The sequence below is a fragment of the Corvus moneduloides genome, chromosome 15, assembly GCF_009650955.1.
Source record: "Corvus moneduloides isolate bCorMon1 chromosome 15, bCorMon1.pri, whole genome shotgun sequence".
Classification (NCBI taxonomy): domain Eukaryota; kingdom Metazoa; phylum Chordata; class Aves; order Passeriformes; family Corvidae; genus Corvus; species Corvus moneduloides.
In genome coordinates this window covers 12,355,353-12,379,472 of record NC_045490.1, presented here as the reverse complement: position 1 = coordinate 12,379,472, position 24,120 = coordinate 12,355,353, and the positions used below count along the sequence as shown (strand labels likewise).

Here is a 24,120-nt window from a genome sequence, read left to right as displayed (position 1 = left end):
CTGTAAGAGAGAAGTTAGTTCTGGATATTTAACTCATGCAAAATATTTAGGTGACAACAAAGACAAAATCATCCATTTGTATTACTTGTATTAGGTAAACCATATTAGATGATAGATAAAATATAATGAGACCTGATAGCTAGGCTCACTGGCAAAATCACCTTTAAAGATAATCTGCAGTGAAAAACCACTCATATTTCAATATTCCCTTATTCAACTGTTTTCCTTGATCAGGATGAAAACTTGTAAGATGCCAAATTCTTAATGTAGCTTTCCAACATTACGACAAATATTATGATATGAAGACTTTTAACATAATTCATACAGAAAAATACACACTAAATTATCATGTAACCATGCACTAAAGGAGTGGTTTATGCAATAAGATGCAAAGCTGCCAGTATTCTACTCACTAATGGTTTACACCAAGGGCAAGTGCATTATGGATTAGGAACTTAATGTTCTTGTTTGAGTGTTACAGTCAGATCATCATGGCTGAGATGGCATTCTATATACAAAGACTTTAATATCTGTATGACTTTTTCATCCACCTACTTATATTGTTAAAGCAGGAATATATTGAATATCTTTTGAGGGAGGAGGACTTATTGATCTTATTTAAACTTATTTTATCCCTAGGTCCTTATATTTTCTAGTATTCTATATTTGTGATCTAGTTGTAGGAAAAAATTTAAATTTTGACATCTGGGCATACCAGTTAGAATTCAACTGTCCCAGTTTCTGGCAGACCAAACCCCTTCTTCAGCCACTGCCCAAGGATAAACACAGAAGAGAGAGGTAGTGGGTCATTAAGAAGGTGTAAGTATTTGTCCAATCATGAGAAAAAAAACCCAACAACAAAACATATAGCAAAAACCAATTCTAACAGTTTAGAAAAATCTTCAGGCAGTATTTGCCACAAAACGAAAGGCAAATGTTATCCCTTTAGTCCTCTTGGGATGGAGGGAAAGATATGGTTGGAGAGAAAATATCAGTGGAATTTGATCTATTATGTCATTTCACAAGACAGCAAACACAATTCTCTGCTTTCAAGAAGCAGCTGTCCCAGGGAGGCAATATTTTTTATGTGGTCACAGTACTTTTAATGACAGATCAACTATAGGTTAATGGCTACTTTGACCCCCTAATAGTGGAGTTTTGATAAAAAATTCTCATTCAAGACGTGAACATTTCACGGAGTGGACAGCTCCTGTGGGACACCTGGGAACAGGAAACGAAGCTGCAAAAGCATGAGGGCAAGTGGGAAGATGCTTGTGGAGGAACGGCTTGGAGCCCCATGCTGGAAGGAAATGTATGCTCAAATGTTAAAATTATGCTACTTAGTAAGGCAAGGGATTCACCTAATGACTCTGATGTAGATGTTCTTTAATTCATGGCAATAAAATTCTTAGCTTTGGGCCAGAAAAAGCTTCAAATCTTTTTAGAATATTTCTACTGAAAAGGAAGAACAAAGAGGTTGAAAAAACATTAAAAAAAAAAAAATGCATGTCAGATTTTTTTTCCCTGCCCCCCCTCCCCTCCCAGGTGGGGAAGCTGCTAACATGGTTGCTGAGTGTGAAAGCCAGTCCTGTTTGTTTCTTATTCAGATACTCTGGAGAGCAGCAATAAATCCAGCAGACAAAGAGCAGCTTCACTGACGTCTCAGAGGAAACCCTTTCTATGGATTTAAATGTCACTAGTAATCTGATGCACAGAAAACATTGGCACCAGCCTGGGCCTTAATATTTCATGTCAAACTCAACTTCATGAAAAAGCAGTATGACAGCTAATTAGAGCTCTAAATTCGTTTAAGCTATGATGCTCTGATCATTGTGAGCTTGCCTTGCTTGCTTTTCCTCACTGCAGAAAACTCACATCACCAGGTACAAGCAAATGACACGTAAAGCCCCTTACCTGCTGAGGAACACAAAGTCATAAATCTTCCAGTGTTTTAAGCAGAGTTTATTGGTGTGGGTGTTTTTTAGAATGTAATTTTCTTTGTAACAAATGAAACAGCTCATTATAGTAACTACATTACAAGGGAGGATAAATTAGCAAGGCAGTATTTAATATTTAAGGATACAGTTCTATCAGTACAGCTCATTTTTATAACAAATGCAATGAAAACAGGAAAAAAATAATCAAAAAAATTATTTTCAGTGAAAGCATCATCAATAACTGAAAGCTCAACATTCAGCAGCAGTTGTGCAACTCATTACTGTAAGTTTGTTTTGTTACTTCACTCGTTTGTTCTACAATACTTTTGTATTAGTTGTCATTGTATAAATGCCCTAATTTAATTTGGGGTTTTTTTCCCTGACTTATGCAACTAAAATACATAAATAATATATAGGCCTATAATCCTGAATTAAAAACATATCTTTGCATACCAGTGAGTTACATCTGCTCCTCCACATATCTGTTCTGTTGAATCTCTAGTCTGTGAATGCTCATGATAACCAGTTTGGCAAGTTAAAATAACCCAGCCAAATGAGCTTGCTCACAGAAGAAGCTGACGTGGTAACTCATAGGAAATGGGAAACTTCTTCATCCTCTAAATGTCCTCAACAATTTCTTGGTGCACTTGTGATTTACAGACCAGGTCTCATCCCAGAAAAAGGAATCAGTGCAAGTTTTCTCTAGTGCATTCAGGGAGGTACGGATCAGGATTGCACACTCCCAGCACAGGTCTCAATGTCTCCTTCTAAACAAACACATATTTCCTATAGTTAAGAAAGGAAGAAAGAACTCCTGTGATGATTTTTTTGGTCATGATGATAGAGCAGCCCTTCTGAACTTCATGTTGGGGAGCACTATACCTTGGGAACTGTCAAATACTGCAGCCACAAGATTTTTTTCCTACATATATACTAAGACATCCACACTTTCTCTTGTTCAAACACAAAAAATTAATTGCCTTCCCTAAAAATTATACACATTTGTCTTTTTTTCTGCTCAGTTGCAGAAATCAAAATCTCAGTAGAATATTTCATTATTAATAGCATTAAGTATCATCCAGTATGTCAGAAGTAGTATGTAGGTACTCAATGTCTAAGTAATCATGGTGTAGAAATGCTATGTGTGGACACAGAAGGAAACTCTTTTGGAGTAATAACTGCTCTACATAATAAGAATTTTTAGTGTGCTAAACCCTCTCCCACAGAGTGACCAGGCATGGCCGAGTATGATGTTTTGGGATGGGTATGAGGGTGTTACCTTTTCTGGAACGACGCTTTTGCCATCCCACGCGTACCCTCTCTTGGTGAAATAATTGACTGTGGCAAACTCAATAAGTGCTGAGAAGACGAAGGCGTAGCATACAGCTATGAACCAATCCATAGCCGTGGCATAGGCCACCTTGGGCAGCGAGTTCCTCGCACTGATGCTCAGCGTAGTCATTGTCAGCACAGTTGTCACTCCTGCAAAGCAAAGAGTTTGTGTCTTCAGGGCAGGGGCTGGTTTTTGTGCTTCATTTCCCAGCTGCTGCTATAGGTGGGAAAGCCTTTTCTTACACCCCTGGTTCTTACAAACTTCACCACCTGAGTTCAGTTTCTAATTGAGGATATCAGATTTCACGTTCTGTGGAAGTTGCAGGATTTTCAAAACATTTTTCCTGCTTTTATTATTCGATGTTGTTATAGTAGAATATTATTTTTGAAGCTGGAATAGAAATATGATTTGTGAACTACTTGTATTTGAAGGATTTGTGAAACACTTCCTGCTATTTGAAGGATCATTGTCGCTGTTCTTTATTCATGCCCTGCAAATTGTACTACAGATGTAACAATTTAAGATCTTTAGTTTTTTCTTGCAGCATTTCTGGGATACTTAGAAAACTAAAAAACTTGTTTCAGCTTATTTGGGATATTATACTTCAAAGGTATACTCAAGGGCACCAAGATTTATGTGTTATTTCATTTTTTTAAATTGTTGTTTTTACAGATTTCTGTCCCTTTGTTCACTGACTCCCTGAAAATAGCAAAGACTTTATGTAAGAACAAAGACAATGTAATTTGCATTTCTGATATCAGAGCTTCTCACTGCTGAACCTTTCCTCTTACCTGGCCCCAGAGAGCAAGCAGGACTGTACTGAATTCACTCTGCTTGCAGCTGCTTAGAAAAATTAATCTCCAGGTGCACACAAGGCATTTACATCAAATCATATGTCCACAAGTTACCTTGACAACTGCACTGTCAGGTCTTGAATGTGTCTGGTGAGTTCATCTTCACTGCACTGAGTGTTAGTGGAAATGAGCAGTGGTCTAAAATAGGCCAATCAATGAACAACATATTTACACTGTAGTGTGAAGAGCTTGAATTATTAGTGCCTAATGAAGAAGCAATTTCTCTTTCCTGAGACACAACCAAATGGGTTTTTTTGACTTATTACTAATGAGCTTATGGTTCTCTTACATAGTAGCAAAAAAAAAAAAATTATCATTTTTATTATCTGTGGTACTAAGTGGGGTAAAAGATGAAAGTTGTGCTTCTGTGTGTATATGCATTCATGTAAGATGTTCTGAAACTGTTCTTTTTGAAATGAAAAAGCTATCTTGATACATAATGATGGAGTAAACACAAGAGTATTTGCTAAATAACTGCCTTCTAAAAGAAAAACTGAGAAATTTGTGGGTTCTTGAGCCTGTGAAGATAGCAGTCTGAAAATTGTGCAGTATTATATATTATTCATTGAGACTAGAAAATTCTGTTCTCCATTTAGTGACAGTGAAGTACAGCATTTCAAACTGATGATCAGACATTTCTTTTTAAATGGTATGTGCAAAAAGAGGTAAAATAGTTACAATTTCAATAGCTTTGACTATAAAGGGCCATAAAAGTCCCTAGTAGAGTAGTTCTCAGCAAAGCTGATGTTAAAAATTCTGAATTAATTTTAGTAGCTAATCTAAACAATATTATGTAAATCAAATTTAATTATACCATAGTCTAAACCACTGTTCTGTAAATACACATCTGTATATCAATGGAAAGCCATTGCTTGGTTCATGAGGTCTAAGGTTATGCAAGTTGTGATTGATTTCTAGAATAAACTGGAAAACTAAAGCAGAGCTGTGAAGGATGCAAGAAAAGATCCATAAAAATAGCTCTTGTTCAACAAGAGTTTCAGAGGCTGCATTTCTCAGCACTGGCTCTCTGGCTTTGCCATTTCCAGAATAAATGGGTTCATTCTCTTTGGCAAAGCCAGAGGGCCTAAAGCATCCCGCCCTTGCAGTGCTCTGAGGCAGTGAAACGAGTGTCAAAGCCAGTTTGGCTGGGGGTGCTTCTACCTCCTGCCAAAGGTGTTCAGCAGTCCCATCTGGATATCATCAAAGACTAGGTCACATAGCAGAAATATCAGGCTGTAGTTTTCCTTAATGAAAATTTGGTGGGGTTTTTTTTTTAAGTATGTACTTGACTTGGATTAATATCTTCAAAGAATATGAAAGTTGTTTGTTTCTAATTTTAAGATAAGCATTTGCAAGCAGTGGTTAAACTCTAGGGATCAGCTGTATAAACTTGAGAGTCCTTTCGATTGCCTTCTCACTGCATTCCTTGAGTGCATGTATTCACTGATGCACAATAAATTGTTGCTGATCTCAACAGTAGCCTGTAAAAGTGATTAAGGAAAAAAAATTTAAAGTAAGAATTTCCAGAGGGCCTAAAGATGTCAAATGATGGATACCCTTTGATTAAAGCCTTTTTGATAATCTCATGATTAACATTATTGCCATTGTCAGAGATGTTTTATTCATATTCTGATTACTTTGGAAAATACAAATGGTAATAGATGGCTTGAGGTATTTTCAGGTCTCTTTTTACAAAGAGTTTATCAGTTTAAGATCAGTTTAAAAGCTTTGGACCTATGTCTTCACAATGAAATTTGTCAGCTCTTGTGTACTGTACCATGTCTAGGCTTACACCGTTCTCCAATACTGCTTTTACCATAACATTTCTGAAACCAAATTGCCTCATTATTGCCAGGAGGCTTATAGGTCTTGCTTACCAAATACAGTTCTTGCTGGAACAGATTCTCTGTTAAGCCAGAAGGACACCTGTGACAGTATCACTGTCATGATGCATGGCAGATAAGTCTGGATGACAAAGTAACCAATCTTCCTCTTCAAATGAAAATGTGTAGTCATAACAACATATTCCCCTAAAACCAAGAAAAAAGAACATTAAAGCTTTTATAAATATACAAATCAGAGGTCTTTATAGGAAGTATTTTTTTTTATTATATTAACTCCTATTATAAATAGAAGTCCTCAAATCAAAGTGGGTCAGCTTTAAAGAAAACACTTAATAAACCTGGTGCGTTTTTTAAATTTTTCCCTAATAATACAAAATTAGACATTTCTGGGAAATGCTAAGTAAATGTACATATTTTCATCTCTGCTGAATAGTGAATGAAAGCCTGCATTAACTGATGGCTGTTCAAAGCTCTTGTGGAAGAAGATGGACAGCCACCACAGCATACCCACGTAAACATCATCTAAAAACTAAATCAAGACAGGCTCCCAGAAGTGTTTTTGTTGGGCCAAGCTTAAGATGTAATTGCTGATGTGATGTTATCTGCATTACCACTGTCAGTGCTTTATGTACTCTGAAGTGTCCCTGTTCAGCTAATTTAGTACCTCAGTAAATTATTATTCTCTCCTGAAGTAAATTATTACTGCAAGAATAACACACAATATTTTCATTAGCACTAATGCTTTTGGATCTAAAAAATCATATGAGCTGGGTACTACAAATGCTATGAAAAGGAATTGTTATATATATAAATACATTTTATTTATACTTTTAATAATTAAATATAAATATATTTAATATTCTACTATACCAATGTCGTTCCATAAACTTTTCTTGCCAGCAGAGCAAATAATGCTCATTTTCAGATCATTATTTATATAATTTAAAATGGATTTTGAAAAACAGTATATTCTCCAAAGATTGAAAAAAACTTTTTTTTTTTTTTTTTTTTTTTTTTTTTTTTTTTTTTTTTTTTAAGTAGACTGGTTCTTCTTATGCAATAAACACCTTAGGAATGAAACAAGAAGACACATAACTGAATGGAAACTTCTGTCTATATCAGAGATGATGTGAAATTACTGTAGTTCTATTTTAAAATGCAGGCAGCTGGAAGGAGAAAACTGCTCTTGTACAAGAAAAGCTTAAACTTGTTTGAAAAACTATGTCTAGACATTGATTACTTATGCATTGAGCATGTCAAATGCCCATTTCTGTTATGCAGAGTCCAGAAGAACATTAATTTGAACAATCTTGCTCAACATCTAACCCCAAGGAAAGCTTATTTATAAGATGTGACAATACTCCCGGTATGTTTCAATATAAAAGACAGTAGCAAAGAGGGAAAAGAGAATAAATTTTAAATTGAGAGGAAAAGCAAAGGATATACAAGGAAATCTTTTTATTTCAAAAATAGGAGTGGCTATAGTATAGTGGGAATTATTACTTGAACTTTGCTCATCTTTTTTTAATTTTCACTGAAACAACCTCCTTCTCCTCTGTACGAGAGATTATGATTTTACGAAGGGTGCCAGTCTTGGCTAGGAGAGCCAATAATTTAATTTTATCTACTTAAAATATGATGTGGGAAGCTCTTCTAATGCAATCAGATATAGAATGTGCACAACGGTATGTCAGAATTAATTTAGTGATTGTAGATGGCAAGCTAAGAATACAGAGTGAACACACCACTGTACTCTGAAGCTTTATTTAGCTGCTTAAATTATCAAAGTATTTTTAACCTCTGGAAAAATGAGAACAAGATCCAAAGCATAAAGGCAATTAAAAAGACAGGGATTACTCTGGTCTGTTAAGCACTGCAGCAGGTCTCAGCTGGAAATTATCTAAAGGTAACGCTGGGAAGAGTGAATTAGGCAAAGCAGAGGCCTGGAATAATGCTCTGCACTTCAGTTACAAGGCAAAACCATGCTCTTAAGTTTCCACAGTACCAATGGACTGCACTTATTGGACAGTCTCTTATTAAAAGGTAGTAGATGTTTGATAAGATTGATTGAAATTACTCTAGGACATGAAAGCACTCCAGTTACTTACTGAATCTTTAGCTTCCCATATTTTATGGCTTTCTTTAATTGAATAGCGTTGCCACGTTTGTGACAGCTGCTGATCTGACTCTTGTAACTTCCCAATTCCTCTGTAATTCTATCTTGAAAGCATTGCAATACAGCCATAAAATTCCCTACAATCTAAAATTTCAAATAGCTCTTGAGCAAAATATTGCCTATATTCACAGTGTCTGATTGCTAGTGCTGATTTCACAAGTTGTAGCTAATGCATATGATATTGTCTTATCGCTTATCTTTTCTTATCCAAGGAAGTTAGAAAGGTATTTCTTCTTAGCTTAATCTTAATTCCTGAAGTCTACAAATAACTGTGTTGTGCAGATAAATCTGGTTTTCATTTTATTTATTCCAAGAAGTTTAAATTAGTTCATATGTAATACATGATAGGAAGCATTTAGAAGTTGTCAAACAAGTTCTGCATCTATATTAACTTAATTTTTGAATGACTGTCCATGTTGGAACATTTCCAGAGGTCTGGAAGAGTCTGTATCTGTGTTCAGTGCTTCTGTAGCTGCAGTTTTTAATCAGCCCTTAATTCTACAGTATACTGCAATAATTGAGTCAAATGTGCAGGTGCTATAAACTAACCTGTGCCCTTAGAAGAAAGTAGTTGATAATTCAGTAAAGTTACATTAAAGCTATTTCTCAGTGGTTTGTAAACTATTTGTAAAAAGCCAGATTTATCAGCACCTAAAGTTAATGTGCATCACATCGAAAGTAAGGTTTGAGGTGGGGACTGAGTTAGAGCTATAACAATACTTTTCCTATTACTGTAAGTAGAGACATAGGCTTTCCTTGCCATTAATTTAAAACAACGTATTTATCATTTCGTATTTATGCCATGTAACTCAGTAAAAAAAACTCTTAAGAACAACATTATCTCTGTAGATTTACAAAAGATAAGAAAAAAATAGACTGTTTTGAGTTTGAATCCTGATGATTCTCAGTGCAAAGCAATGTTTTCAAGGTGGCAAAGTAATTCTATATAAATAGAAACTTGCACAAGCCCTTTAAGTGTTTGTTAAGTGCTCACAAAAAGGATCATTTTAAACTCTTTCTGAGTCAATATGAATCCATAACTGGAGAGTGACACAAATTTTACATGCAAATAAAAAATGGATGACTCTGCTTAAACAAAACAGCAGCAGCAATAATTATCATTTCACTTAATACTATTTTTAAGCCTGTAGTACCTGCATATTCCATTGCTAGAATAGATGAATAAACTATACAATAAAAAAAGTTTTCTTGTTTCAAGCTTCTCTTGTCATTAAAAAAACAGTGTTTGTAGTTATCTTGCTCTATATCCATAAATAAGAATTGCAGGTGGCCTACTAGCCAAGGAAGAAATTAAAGAAGAAAAAAGCACTCTATAGATTGTGTTGGTTTTGCAGGGCCTGGTTTTGGTAGCAGGGCAGCCACAGAGGTGGCTTCTGTGAGAAGCTGCTGGAAGATTCAACTACGTCCAGCAGAGCCAATCCCTGATGGCTCTGAAGATGAACGCGCTGCTGGCCAAAGCTGGGTGAATTAGAGATGACAGTAAAACCTCTGTGATAACACATTTAAGAAGAAAATCAAAACAAAGTACACCCAGTTTTTCTTCTAGTCAGAGAAGAGGAGGAGGTGAGAACATGTGAGAGAAACAACATGGACACACCAAGGTCAGTGAAGAAGGAGGGGCAGGAGGGGCTCCAGGCTCCAGAGCCAAGATGCCTCTGCAGGCCGTAGCGATGACCATGGTGAAGCAGCTGTGCCCCTGCAGCCCATGGGGATCCACGGGGGATGCAGAGATCCACCCACAGCCCGTGGGGGAGGTGCCCGTGCCGGAGTGGGTGGGTGCCTGGAGGAGGCTGTGATCCAGTGGAAGACCCAGTGGAGAGAGAGGGCCCTGCTTCCAGGCTGGAGCAGCCTGTCCTTGGAGGACTGCACCCTGTGGAGGAGTGACCCACAGCACAGCAGTTTTGGGGGACTGTGTGCCCGTGGGAGGGACTCATGTTGCAGCAGGTGCAGTAGGACTGCTGCTTGTGAGAGTGGACCCACGTTGGAGAGGTTCATGGAGAACTGTCTCCCATGGGAAGGGACCCCGCGGTCTCACAGGGGAAGGACTCCTCTCCCAGAGCAGTGGAAAAAAAATCTCGGATAAATGAACTGACCAAAAACCACCATGCAGTGTCAGTGGGAAGGAGGGAGGGGTTGGGGAAAAAAAAAAAAGGTGTTTTAAGGGCTTATTTTACTTCTCATTATCCTCCTCTGATTCTGTTGGTAATGAATTCACTTTGCAAATTAAGTTGAGTCTGTTTTGCCCTTGAAGTGTTTTCTCCCGGTCCTTATCTCAATTCATGAACCCTATGTTAATTTTTTTCCTCTCCTCTGCCCAGCGAGCGACTCTTGTAGGTGCCTGGCGTTGGGCCAGTGTCAAACCACAACAAGATCCATGAAATCATTTAATAGTTTTGAGAATGTTTAGAATAACCTGGCTCCACCCGAATCCTTGGGCAAACAAGTATCTAGAATTCCACACAACTCTGAGTATCATCTTAGAGTTGCCCAAGATGTTGTATATTGCTCTGGTGATGCACTGAATTAGCTGCAAAAGAGCTTTATTTTCTGGCGTAATAAAGGTGTGTTGAGAACTCTTAAGTGAAGATTGACTTCAATTCCTTTTGTCTTTTTGGAAGATGAGTCACTATCCATGACTCTGAAAGCGGGGAGGAATTTCATAATTTTCATTAGATATGTCGCATCTTAAACCAGAGATGATCAGAGGACAAAGATGTGCTGGAAGATTCTGTTGAGACTACCTGCCCACCTACTTCAAGAGGGAGAAAAGGAATTATTAACTACTTCTGATCCTCACCTTTAGTATGGGGAAAGCAAAGTATTTTTCTTTCCAAAGCAAGTAATGAAAAATTTTCCTTGAAGACTTTGAATTTGCTAGCAATAAATATGTTTCTTCCATAACTGTATATTCTTATCAGCTACTAATTAAAGAGGATTGTAAATTTGTAAATACTAAAAAGATTCTCTAATGGGATTGGTTTTAGTTTTGGTAACTATTGCATTTAGTTCTTTGTATGGTTTATCAGCATCTAGACAACAATATCTTCATCTCAGCATATTTTATATATTCACTATACTGTATTTAACTTTATAGATAGGAATGGTAAAGAGTTTCTTCAGGTAGAAAAAGGAGGCAGAATTCAAACCCTTGAAATAGCATGGGCAAAAAAAAATTGGTTTTTAATGGAAATGCATAAAGAAATCTTACACTTATGTTTCAGTTCTGTTTGAAAATTTCTTATCTGCCCTTCTTAACAATTTATAGCATGCTCCTCACATTGCTCTCTAATTACCCTGAACCATGTCTGGCACTTCTATTTGGTTTAGTTATGTTCTCAAACTCATGAGTCTTTTCTGATTATCCTACTGCCCTTAGAGCACATGCAGCAAGCAGGGAGCAAAGGCAGCCCCACAGGCTGGTGAGGTCACTCTGAGAGAACCAGGAGCTGAGCTCCCTCTGTTCCCCTCAAATCCTATTGACTTTTCAGCAAAGGGCAGTTGTGGTGAATTACTGGCTGCAGAAAAGCCAATGGCAACATTTCCATCTGTGGGAAGGTCAAGAGTTCTCCCCTTTTCTTTTTACCTGCCTGTTGCACACCTCTGTGCTCAGCAATGAGAGCAGTTGTGTTGATGCTGTTCTTATGCAAAGTTCCTATTATTGCCATCCCACTTACTTTTACAATTATATCAACTGAACAGAAGCTTCCAAGCAGTAACCTAGAAACTTGTCTATGAGAACTTTTCTAGGCTTAATAGAGCTTATGAATATATTTTAGCAAGCTAAATAAAAAATTCAGACATAAATTACAGCTCGCCTTAAACTGACTCACTTTCCCTTAAATGTTCATTGACTTTAACAACAACACATTAGGGAATTTGGTTTATGCAGCTGTAAGTGAACTTCTCGCTAAGTCACAAAGCAATACAACCACTTCTCCTAAAGTAGTGTTGCTTTTGGTCCATTGACCAGTCAATCTGGTCAACAGAGCTCTTGTTCATGTCCAGTGCTCAGTTTCTTACTGCATTTAGATCTTCCAAATTATTAGAAAATAAACTAAAAAAAAATTTACATCTTGAAACAAACACTGCACAGTTAAAAAATAAGGGGCTCTAGCCAGCTTCAAGGTTACAGGTATATCATACTAAAAATGTCAGCTGTATTTCTGTATATCATTAAATTTTTGGAGTTAAATCTGGTGCCAGCATTAAACTAAATACTGTTTGGGTAGTTCAGATGGTTTTGAATTTGATGACAGTTTTTTTCATTCTCTAAATACCTCCCTGAGAAACTGTACTTGCTTTTAGCAACTTCACTGCCTCCAGAAATATGATCTTTGAAGATTCATATTGTTATGCTATTTTTATAAGTCTGTATAGTAAGCAGATAATATAAGAACATGAGAAGTGCTTCTTTATAATGTAAATTATTGGTTTTTCTGTCTAGATATGACACTGTAGGAAGCTTTTTAATTGTTAAAATATTTTTACTACCAGTTGAGGTAGGAAAATAATCCCAGAATGTATTATCTTTTCAGAGTCATGTTTGCCTAATCTGAAGCACCTATATTATAATTTACCCCTCAGTCTTATGTCTTTGTATTTTTTAATCCTGCCTGAATTATGTAATGACAGTTAAATATCACCCTTCCAAAAAAATTTTCACAGACCTGTACTGGACTGCACAATTCCAGAGTCCACAGTTTGTCCAAGCAGATCATACTGGTTTAGTCGAGAGCCATCTTCAGCCACAACCACTGACCTTGCTGGTTCCCGTGTCCATTCATACACAACCTCTGCTCTGGTGTAAGCATCTAATTTAAAAGAAATACATTGCATTTAAGCTTTGCACTTTCTGTTGCCTTATGGCTTTATCAGAACAATGTTTTGACCAGTAGTTCGAATATTTAATTCTCTTTAATTATCTGTGGAAACCCACAACTATCTTACTGGAATTAATCTGTGGGAAATACAATTGACTTTTATAAAATTGCTAAATACCTGCTGTAGGGCTGGATTAAGTTTGGTCCTCAATGGCATGAAAATATTTCTCTCTTATATATTTCCTGCCTATGTAAAGGAGTGAGAGTGAGAAGTGGAATTTCACAAGCATGTAAGAACCCCAACCCTTTTTCTAACTTTTAGCAATTTTCAGGTAAGTTGAGCCCCAGACTTTTCAATTTTTCATAGTGTGATGTTATCTGGACCTCTGTAAGTCCTTCTCAGAGTGGCTTCAGTGATCTTCTCATCCTCAGCCTGGCTACAGCTCCCCATTTGGTCATGCCCCCATCACACTGCCCATGCTGTAAAACAGGCCTAGCAGACATGTCTGAGGCTGCCTAGGAGAGAGTGCATTTAAAGCACGATTACTCTATTTTTTTTTTTTGCTTTCATTATTTCTGAGTAGTTCTCACACTCAAGACTTGAGTTTGGAACAAGGCAAAAGAAAAGCACCATGGGCTCTCCAAACCCAAGCAGTCTGGTGTGTTACAGAGATAGTTCAGTACCATCTACATATGCCACTGAGGGCTTTGTGCTGTTATTTATGTTATTTCGGGAATCGAGGTACACATAAATATTTTTAATCCTAATTCCGTAGTAAAATTCTCCTGTCAGTTTGTGCAGTCTGGAATCTGGCAGCTCTCACTCAGAGTATTTGGGTGGGAGTTAATTGACTACACAGAGGCGTTTCATGTAATTCTTTACACCTAAAGAGTATCCAAAGGCATGAATGGGAATGAACGTGTGGCCAGAGCCTACATCAAGCTTGCACCCAACAAAGGCAGCTGAAGTCATATGCAACATCTTAGGGCATCCAAAATGACAGCAGGATTCTACCTACAACATGAGAATTTCCCTTTTTTCAGACTGACAAGCAGGAAGGGAAAGGGAGGAATCTGATTCACTTGACCTCATTTGTGAGTCAGCAATTTTGTCTTACCAGTGTAAGAGATAACAGCTAGTAATTGACGAGGTGGTTGGATAGAATGTGCTAGTAAATTAATTGCATGGCATTTGATTCTGCATTATTGAAGCTGAAGGGGGCTTTGATCCTCGAGCTTCATATTTGCTAAGCACTGTAACTTACCTTGGAATATGTTTTTGGAATCAATGGCAAAAGCAAATCTGCATCTTAATAATTCTGACTTTAAAAATAATGGACACAGTAAACAGAGAAATTGACTTGCTAATCTAGTCACATAAAGACAGAAATAATATTAATTTTCAAGCATTTGTTCTGGAGTAGGAGAATATCTTGGAAGACAGAGGAGTGCTTTTCTGAGCTACTGAGAACAGCTGGATTGGGTTAAAAGGAAGGGAGTGCACTGGGCAGTACTAGAAATGAGCTGCCAGATTTGGTGCTCGATTCAGCTGCCCCCCTTGGCTTCCAATTCACGTTGCATAAGCAGCAACACAGCCGTCTGGTCCTGTCACTGCTGGTTTCCAGAATGGACACAGTTTTAAACTGACAATCAGATGTTTGTGGTAAGAGTTGAGGAGAGCATCTGCCTTTCTGATTTTGTTTTGCCAACATATGGCATTTTGTTTTTCCAGAATTTCTTTAGCATTTGTCACATTGAATTTACACGGAAGTAACCTCTAGCTTAAGCTGCTGTTCGGCAAATCACTTTAGCCTTGGAGCTGGGTCAAACATTTATTGGTCCCTACAGTATGGGCAGAGTCCACAGGAGATGTACAACTTCTTCATTGTGAGGCTTTTAGGAATCCAGCTCCAACAAGTGATGAGTAACAGTGGAGGATATAAAAAACCTCTTATCCAATTTAAACTAAAACAAATGGAGCTAGGCAAACACTACCTTGGGGAGCTAAGTGTTAGATTGTAGTCTGCACTTTAAGCATGGATTTTGTGACAATTAAATGCATTTTTCAGTAAATTTTCCAGTCCATTAAGATTATTATAGTTAATTGCTTTAGTTTGACAAAAATGTCCCAAATGTATTTAAATATGATTCTCACTTAAAAAGTGGCAATTAATTATAAGATCTGTTCTTTTTCTATGTATAACAGTGAGTCCCACTTTCATAACGTGCTTGGGTCCAGCCATTTGTCCTGTGGGAGATATTTCTATTTATATCAATAAATATTGAGAGAAATATTCTGTAACTTGATAATTATGGCATATGATCTGATGAGAAGGAAGGGATAGATCCAGCTTTAAGGGCTGTTTTAGACAGTGAATTCTTCATGCAGTGTTTGCAGTAAAACCCTGTTACAGAAGGAACTCCTCCCTATGAGGATACCAGATTAGGAGCTCGTCTGAATTAGTGGGTGAATGCAAAGTTACCCTGAAAACTCCCTGATTTTGTCTAATGATCCTTCCAAGCATTTGGAGTTACTTGTTTTTCTAGGCCCAATTTAGGACAGCTGCATGGAACATTAGTGTTCAAACAAAAAAAAAATTTAAAAAACCTGTAAAACATGACAGTCCACAGCTGTACTCTGAGCTTAGAATGTCAGTTATTGCCTTTGAGTGGTGTAAGAAATGGCCTTTCGATAAAAAATATCAGTGATTTTTTTTGGTCAATTAAGAAAATTATGTGCATTATGAAAATATTTTTTTTAGGAAAGAAATCAATTTAGATACAAAAGATGCAGATACACTTGCATGTTTTTCTGCTGTCTTGTTCTTGCCTTCTGGTGTGGTTCTGGACTTTATGCAGATCCACATTATCTATCCCTTTTATTTAATAATTTCTGCAAATCTTAGTCATTTAACTGAGGCAAAGTCCTCAGTAATCTGGAAAGCCGTGCACTTTGTGAACGAAGAGTACACTAATCTGGGACAAAGTGAGCCAGAAAGAACTCAGTGTAGGAAAAGAATGGGAAATATTGTTCATACTAGGGAAGGTCTGGTATTTGGGCTATGGTTCAGTGATGCACAGATGTGGTGATACGTGTCTTGTCAAATCTATATAATTTAGTCTAGTAAGTCAAATTTGTTCGGAAACTGTTCCTGGTTTAAATTGTCATTAGCAGGTTTTTTGCAAGATTAGCCATCTCCCTACCTCGAAGTTCCAGCATGGACCCCACAGGGACACTTTAATGAGGACATCAGAAGAAATTTGATCCTGCAGCCCAGATCTCACTGGGATCTCGGGTGCACAGATCTCTTATTAATCAAGAACCCACTGCAGTATCTGTCCTATTATAAGCTGGAGTAAAGCTCCCTCCCACTCCTCTCTGTTTCACGGGAGATTTGGAAAGATTTATTAGAAGTGCTCTAAGAAAACATTCAAGGAGTAAACTATTCTTGTCAGTTATACTCCAAGGTTGTATGAGCTTTTTGTTCTCTAAGCCTTATCTAGGAGATTAGCAGCTCTTTAAAAACAAAACACCAGTGCTGTCTCATGGCAAACATAGAGCTGTTCAGCCCAAAGTAAATTATCACCCTGTTGGGTACCATGTGAAGAATGAATTGTGTTTTTTTGTTTGTTGACTTCTAAAATTGATCAAGCCACTAAGTATCCATTATCAGTGAAACGACCAATTTCTGTTAGAAAAAAAGTAGCCATTGAGGAAACAATTTGTACACTTCCATCTTCCATATATTTAACTTCCCTGTCTGTTAAATGAACTATAGTAAATTAGTCTCCCTCCCCCCTTCCCTTTTTTTTTTTTTTTCATTTAATTTCTAAAAATATTATGTTTAACCAAGTGTCAGGTTGGTTGCTATTCAAATTGAAATTTTGGGGAAAATTCTCAACTTAGGAAAAGCTTTGTCAGTTATTGCACTGATTTCAATTATATGACTTTGTTCAGTATGTTCTCTCATCTAGGGCTATGTATGCTGCTGCAAGTGTAGGACTCTATTTAGAGATTTCTGAGATTTTTCACTTCCAAAAATGTTTCATGGTGTAATATGAGTATCTTCTAATCCTAGGAAAAATGTTGATCTAAACATACCGAGACTATGGTAGCAGAACTGTTTTCACCTAAACCAATTCAGTTATCCATGGCGTGTACTACTTTTCTTTAACTTTCGGTCAACTCTAGGTTTCAACAAAACAAAGCAACTGTAAGATTAACAGCATTTTCTATGTGACAAACTACTCTTCTAGCTATTTAAAGCACTGTCATTTTCATCTTTTGTGAATGTCCAGGCATCACATTGTAAGATATTTAAGATAAATAAAAGAGTTCCATTATATTAAATATATATATATTAAATATATATATATAAAATACATATAAATATACTTTATATTAAATATATATATATAAAAGAATAAAAATACAATCCTGACAAAACCGTGAAAAACACACAAGATTAAAACCTTGAGGTTTTCTCAGTTGCAAAACACTCTTTTAAAGTGGCCTAAAAAGGGAGAAACCTCCATTTAAAATAAACTTACAGCTTCCAAATTTCAAGGGGCAAGCATGTGCATCCATAGGAAAGTCTTCTAAATGCATTGGACATTCTGCTCTCACAGTCAATCTATAATGGATTAATGAGCAAAAGGATACATTTATTCTAGTTTCATAGAAATAGCAAATAGATTTCTATTAAGATACATAGCATAAGTATAGCACAGTACCTGTTATGTGATTCATAAGCAGTTACAAAGGGACCAGAATTGTCTGGCTAGGGGTATGACTGCTCTGCCCCTCTGCCCTTCCTCACGGTACATCAGAGGCAGTCTCAGGCTTCTAACTTGGTGTGAGTATTAAAATCTATTAGCAACTGCAATTGCTTCCTTGCTGCCATCATTAAATTGGCCCACTCTGGATGCTCAGACATTTGCTGAAATCATTTCATTGCTATCAGCTTGAGTGCGAACATGTTTCTCAACAAAAGAGATTAAATGAACTGGAAACAGTCACATACCACGCATCAGCAAGGAGTGAACAGTAGTACTTGAATAGTAGGCAGAAGATTGCACTAAGGCACTTGTCTTTACAGTGAGGAAATAGAAATGTTTATGATCAAAAGAAGAGACACATGTGAACAATATGCTGCCACGGTAGTTCTCCTGTGGATTAAATCCCTAACAGCTGAGCATTTAGAAAGACAAGAAAAATTGATTGACCTAGGCTTGTGTAGCTACCAGCCAAGCAGATTTTGCTTCAGTCTAGGCAGTCGTGAAAGATGTTGCACAATAAATTGAACATCCCAAATGCCTGGAGACTTTGTTTTCTCCAAACCCTTGCTCTGATTTTAAAAACATCTTTAAAATTTTTTAAAGAAAACTCAGTGTTTACCTGTGTACTAAGTTATCCATTTTGACTTGAAGTCAACAGAATCCCTTTATACCTTGTTTTGATTCCATGGGAGACATAAAGGGGGGATGTGCAGCTCTATAGAGACAACATACCGTTCTTTTCATTCTTTAATTTGTAGGTTTTTAATCCAGGATGTTTACATGACTGTATATCATCATTATTTCAAAAGGATTTATTAACTCAACTGGACAGGTAAAGTTCAGTTATCCATGAAGAGAATAATATATTTCCAATGAATGCTGTCAGCACAAAAATAATTTTTTCTCCTAACTTTCCAAATGCTTTAATCAATGGAACAAGAAATGTCTATTTTTATGCTGTCATGCTTTATAATCCCAAGCACAAGAAATATTAAGAATGGTCAATGAATTCTGTGTGCATCTGTTAGTTGTTAGAATCTGCTTTCTATGGGATCCAAAGATTAAAGACCCTTGCACACAATTTAGGAGTACAGATTATATTAAACTTTCAGGTTTTATTATACTTGCTTATGGAATCCTTGAAAGCAATGCCAAATTAAGATCCTCTGCAAACTGATGGATTACTAATACCATAAGAACTCTTTTAAATGCAAGCATTAAGACACATCCAAGGACTATAGAGGTAGCACAGCAGGAGAGGAAAAATAAACACTGCAAACAGCTCAGTTTGCCCATCATCTCAAGGTCTATTGTGAAAATAATTATTAAGCAGGAATCAAATTATGCTCAAAAAGGAACCAGTTTCCTGTCTGGAAAATATGCTTTCACAAGTTAAATTGTAAAACTAAATGAACAATGTAATTTTTAGGGCTCACCTCATTGTGTATAGCAACGTCCCATCCTCTGTAATTCGTAATAGTTTATTTGGCATCGTCATGTTATGAGCCACTGACTTCTTTCCATTGTGAAAAAAGGTATCAGGTGTCCAAATTTTGCTGGCCATTAAATTATTTAACCGGAGAACTGTCATAGGTCCTTTGAACTTTAATCTCTCATCTTTCCAGCTTTGGCGGAAAAATACATCTATAGTGTATTCCTACATCAATTCAGAAAAAAAGGGAAACACTTAGGATGTCATGTGTTGCAATATGAGAACTTGAAAAGTGTGTTCTTACCATTCCCTAGAAGCAAGATGACTATTAATGAAATTTGTCATAAGCAGAATGTTTATTTTCTGTATTACTTACAATGTACCTAAAGCTGGTTATTAAACAGTTACAGTATCATTACTGTGTTCAACAGAATAAACATCAGGAAGAATAGTATTTCAAAATTTGCACATGAGTTAGATATGATAAAATGGAAACAAAATAATTCACCCTTTTCCCACTTAAACTGTAATTTAAAGCTGCAGCTGGGTGGCCAGTATGCGTGGCACAGGAAATGTGTGTCAGAGTAAAATAAGCCTTGTGAGACCGGACCTTTTGTTCTAAAAGTCTCGTTAGCATAAACACGTAATCAACCTGCAGAAAGTTCACAGTTCACTAAAATTATGTGGTCTGATTGATGAGATGTGGAATGGTGCATTGGGCTAAATCATTGGACTACAAAGAGCACAAGCTGAGGACAGCTTTGGGCCGAAAGTTACAATCTGATTACACATGGACTGGGCCAGTGCAGAGAGAAGCAGTGGACATGGGGACAACCAAAACAACCAACACTCACTACAATATGAAAGAAATATGAAAGAAAGTAAGAAAGATATGTTGGAATATTTTACACAAAATATAGAGGTATGTGTGGTAAAAATGTGAAAAACTGAATGCAGTGCAATATAGCATTTTCCTGAGGAAAAATTCCGCCCTGACATGGGAGTTCAGTATGGGATTATCCTGCCCCTTCCATCTTTGATATTGTGATAAACACCAAAAGCAGTTATCTAAATGTGTTTCTAAACTACCCTGAATGAGACTCTCTTGGCTGAGAAATGGAACCTTTGCTGAGATGTCCCACCAATGGAGATGACAAATCCTGAAATAGAGAGAACTTCCGTGTGTGAAGGCACACAGAGCTATAAGGAAAAGAGCTGTCCTGATACACATGTGAGTAAAGAAGAACATTCAGGAAGGAGTATACAAAATGCCTCCACAGCAAATTCCTTTAGATTTGTGGTTTTTTCTTTTTAACAACCAGCAACACTCTATACTACATAAGCACTTTTGAGCTGTTTATTCCTTGTGCAACCATTAGCAAGAAAGAATGGTGATTCTTACTGATGGGTATTTTTCCTGCTTTTAGGGTATGAAATGCCTGAATAAATTTTTTGTTGACATGGAAATGTAGTTATGTGGGGTGTTATCATTTTGGGTTCATTTGGTGGATTTTTAAATTTAATTTTATTTTATTTATATCCCATACCTGTGAATCATTTGGGTGCATACTTAGTTGTATTTCCATTTTTTTAATCACTTGCTTAGTGAACTGCTGAAGCCTGAATTTATTCAGCTTCAGCGAAAGCAGTTTGCGCTTGTAACCAATTACTTGCTTCAGAATTTTGCTGGGTCATGGCCTTATGTTGAACTGTGACAAAATCCTGTCCCAGGTGTGCAGCAGAGTAGGAGAGAAGGAGGTGTAAAAGACAGTATCAATCATTAAAATTTTGGATTTCCTCCATGTTTTACTAGCACCAAAGAACATTTTCTCCTACACACATGGGAAAGGTAAAAGACATGCCCAGAAGGTGACATCATTTCAGTGTGCATGTTAGCCATTCCCTTTTTCTCTTTCAACTGCAAAGGAAGTGAGTGGGAGGTGGAATAGGTTGAGAAAAGAGAGTATGGCTTTTCACTTTATACAAACACAAGGTTCATTTGCTGGAAAAGGACAAGGAGTCAGAAAGATTTGATAACAGTCCTGACAGCTTAAGATAAAAATCAACTAAAAAGTAGCTGACAGGTCATGCCTGGCACAGACTGAATCTTTCCCTGTCCCAGGCCATCGCACTATATAGAATGAATTAATTTTGGCTGAGATATCTCAGCTTTTCAGCTTTCACTACCTGCTTTAGCATGTACATTAATTCTCCTCAAATGGATCCTGACAGACAGCTGATCTTTAGGGACAAGCCATCAGATACTCTGATTAGGGCTTTCTTCTACAGCAGGGGGGCATACAGAACAAGGGAGCGGAAGGATTTTCTCCAGACTGTGTACAATAGCAGTGGCCTCTGTTCAAACATATGAGTGAGATGGAAGTTGGAATTAATTCTCCGCAGCAGAAACTCTTCATTCCATAGTATGCAAGTTAAAAAAAGAAGATTCCTATCTGCAATTTGAATAAATTATATGGTATTGAATATTTTTAACACTTTGACTTAAATGTTCTCTAATTTATTCTTCTAATACCTCTCCCTGGAGATTTTTTATTCACAGACCACTCTGTGGTCTACATGAGGTGCTGTACAGGAAGATAGCAAGACAGATAATCATTCCTGAAAAGCTTACAGTACAGAAAAACTGGGAATGAAGGGTTACTAGAAAAAAAAATCTGTCTTTATGAAAAAGTTAATTTTAAAATGCTTCTTATTCCAAATAATACACTTCAAAAAAATTCAAAAAAATGCCAATTTTTATGAGAACAGCCAAATAGCTGTTGATCAGTTCAATCCACCATGTGAACATGCCTGAAAACCTGCAAAGTTCTTCCATAAAAAGGTTTCATTTTAGAAAGTGCTTTTCTCCTGTTTAACTTTATTCACAAGTATAAGAACAAGCCAGGACAGTCTCTTTATAGAATAACAGGTTATGTCTATGCTGCTCTTAGAAGAGTGTATTGAGAGTGGGTAGGAATACCACGCACTCCCTGATTTATCCATGGAAGTGCCTCACTGGCTCCCTGCAAACAGATGGCTGAAGTGTGCCGGCATCTCAGCGTGGCTGTGCTTTCCTTACACTCAGTGTGAGCTGGAAGAGCCCCTGGCCAGCCTCAGCCCCAGCCCGGGCTCAGACACAGCACATCCTCCCTTTGCCTGCCAAAACCGCTGCTTGTGCAGCCTCCCGCACCCCACAGTTTGGGCTGCAACACAGGGGGAATCTGGGGAGCCCTCAGCTGAGGATGTCTGCAACCAACCTGTCATATGCAGAGGACTTTGCACTAAGTGTGCAGTGAAATTAATATAAACTCTGCATTCTGGTAAACTCTTTAATTTATCTTTCTGTCTCTGATTTCACACCTAGTTCCTCAAGCAAAAGATTTAACATGAGTAGGCTGCACATGTTACTTTTTATGGGAGGTGAGTAGGAGTTTTAGACTAAATACTTTTCTGTGAATTCTTTAGTTTTCAAAACATATGAACACTTGCCTCTGTGTTTCTTTGTCACACACTTTACTAAGAGGATGATGGGTTCTTTCTCCTGTTTAACTGACTGAAAAAGAGGAGCCAGTGTGGTATGGGTATCATGACACTGGTTGCAATTATAAATTTGACTGTAGTTTTATGAATGCTGTTTTCCGAGCAATCAAAAACTGGTGTCTTTTCATAAAGTTCACTTAGAAAAATAAACTTGTCTTGTAAAAGTTACTTTTTCTGGTTTTCCATTCCTTAATATTGTTTTGAGTAGTCAGAAACTTGTAATAACCTGGTGTTTAAGGCCCGTCTACATTTTTAGTTCAAATTAAGCAGCCGACAATTTTGTAGTAAGAAATGGTACTTGTTTCCTCTAATTATTTTTTCTTCTTCTTTTTTTTTTTTTTTTATCTTTCTTTTGGTAAGTGTATTTAGCTAAATGTAGCCAACTACAAGTTTGAACTGCTTTCATTTCTTCATTTAAATTAATAAGGATGTTTCTAGCATTCATACTAATACAGCATCCACCAGATACTGGTGGCTGCAGACCAGGCTTTCCCTCTCAGTAGCAACGTCCTTGTGCAAACCTCATTTATATGCAAAATTTTAAGTACCTCATCCGTATTTCTACACAACTCTTAATATCTCTTAAGACCAGGGCTCACAGCATCTTCATTCAGTTTTCTGAACTTCTCCATTCCCTGCAGTTATCTAGCAATTTGATTTTAATATTCATTCCGTAAAGAAGTGACACTAATTCTCTCATTAATCTTCTCTTCTCTCTTTAGCAGCCAAGATCTAGGAAATTCACTTTCCATTGATCAGTAGCTTTTAATATAAAAATACAGGTTAGACTGTACAGATGTCATACCGTAGGCGTGTTAATTGTGTTTTCAGATGATCATCTTTCTTGGCAAATTGGATCAGTGATGTGCCAGCAAGGACCTAAGCAATCACTCTCAGAAGAATACTGATCCAAACCCTAATGCATTTCATAATATATTATGTAGCAAATATAAAGTCTGTTAAAACATGTTATTAAAGTCACTGAGGCTTCTAATTTCAGGGCACTTAAATGCAGGGACAACAGCAGGAATGGTAGCACATAAAAGCTGATGGCATTTTTGGATCAAGGGCTTAAAGAAAGCCCAGCCTTAAAAGGGGTAAATAAGTTATTGCATAGATCTTTCATCCTCCAAATTAAAAAAAGAGAAAATGAGTGCTGTAGAAATATAGGCCATCACTTACCATATCATGGTCTGAAACAGGCCCAAAACTGGTGACGAAGATGTCAGTTTTCACTTCAGTTACACGCTCTGATGAAGCAGGAAATTATGACAGTGAGTGACTATCAACAGTCTTCATTAGATCTAGCCACTACCAATTCTCACAATAAATAGGAAAATTACTGGCTTTGATTAGCCATTCTGAAATTGGTCTGCAATATGGG

The 24,120-nt window shown here is 37.0% G+C and overlaps 1 protein-coding gene across 1 annotated transcript in view; it reads right to left on the bottom strand.

Moving 5' to 3' along the window:
• Positions 1-24,120, bottom strand: part of GABRA1 (gamma-aminobutyric acid type A receptor subunit alpha1) — a 43,060-nt gene that overhangs the window by 2,939 nt on the left and 16,001 nt on the right. The window contains 6 exon segments of the mRNA XM_032124586.1: positions 3,217-3,419; positions 6,002-6,154; positions 12,833-12,976; positions 17,537-17,619; positions 19,201-19,421; positions 23,919-23,986. Of these exon segments, the coding sequence (XP_031980477.1) occupies positions 3,217-3,419; positions 6,002-6,154; positions 12,833-12,976; positions 17,537-17,619; positions 19,201-19,421; positions 23,919-23,986 (872 nt within the window).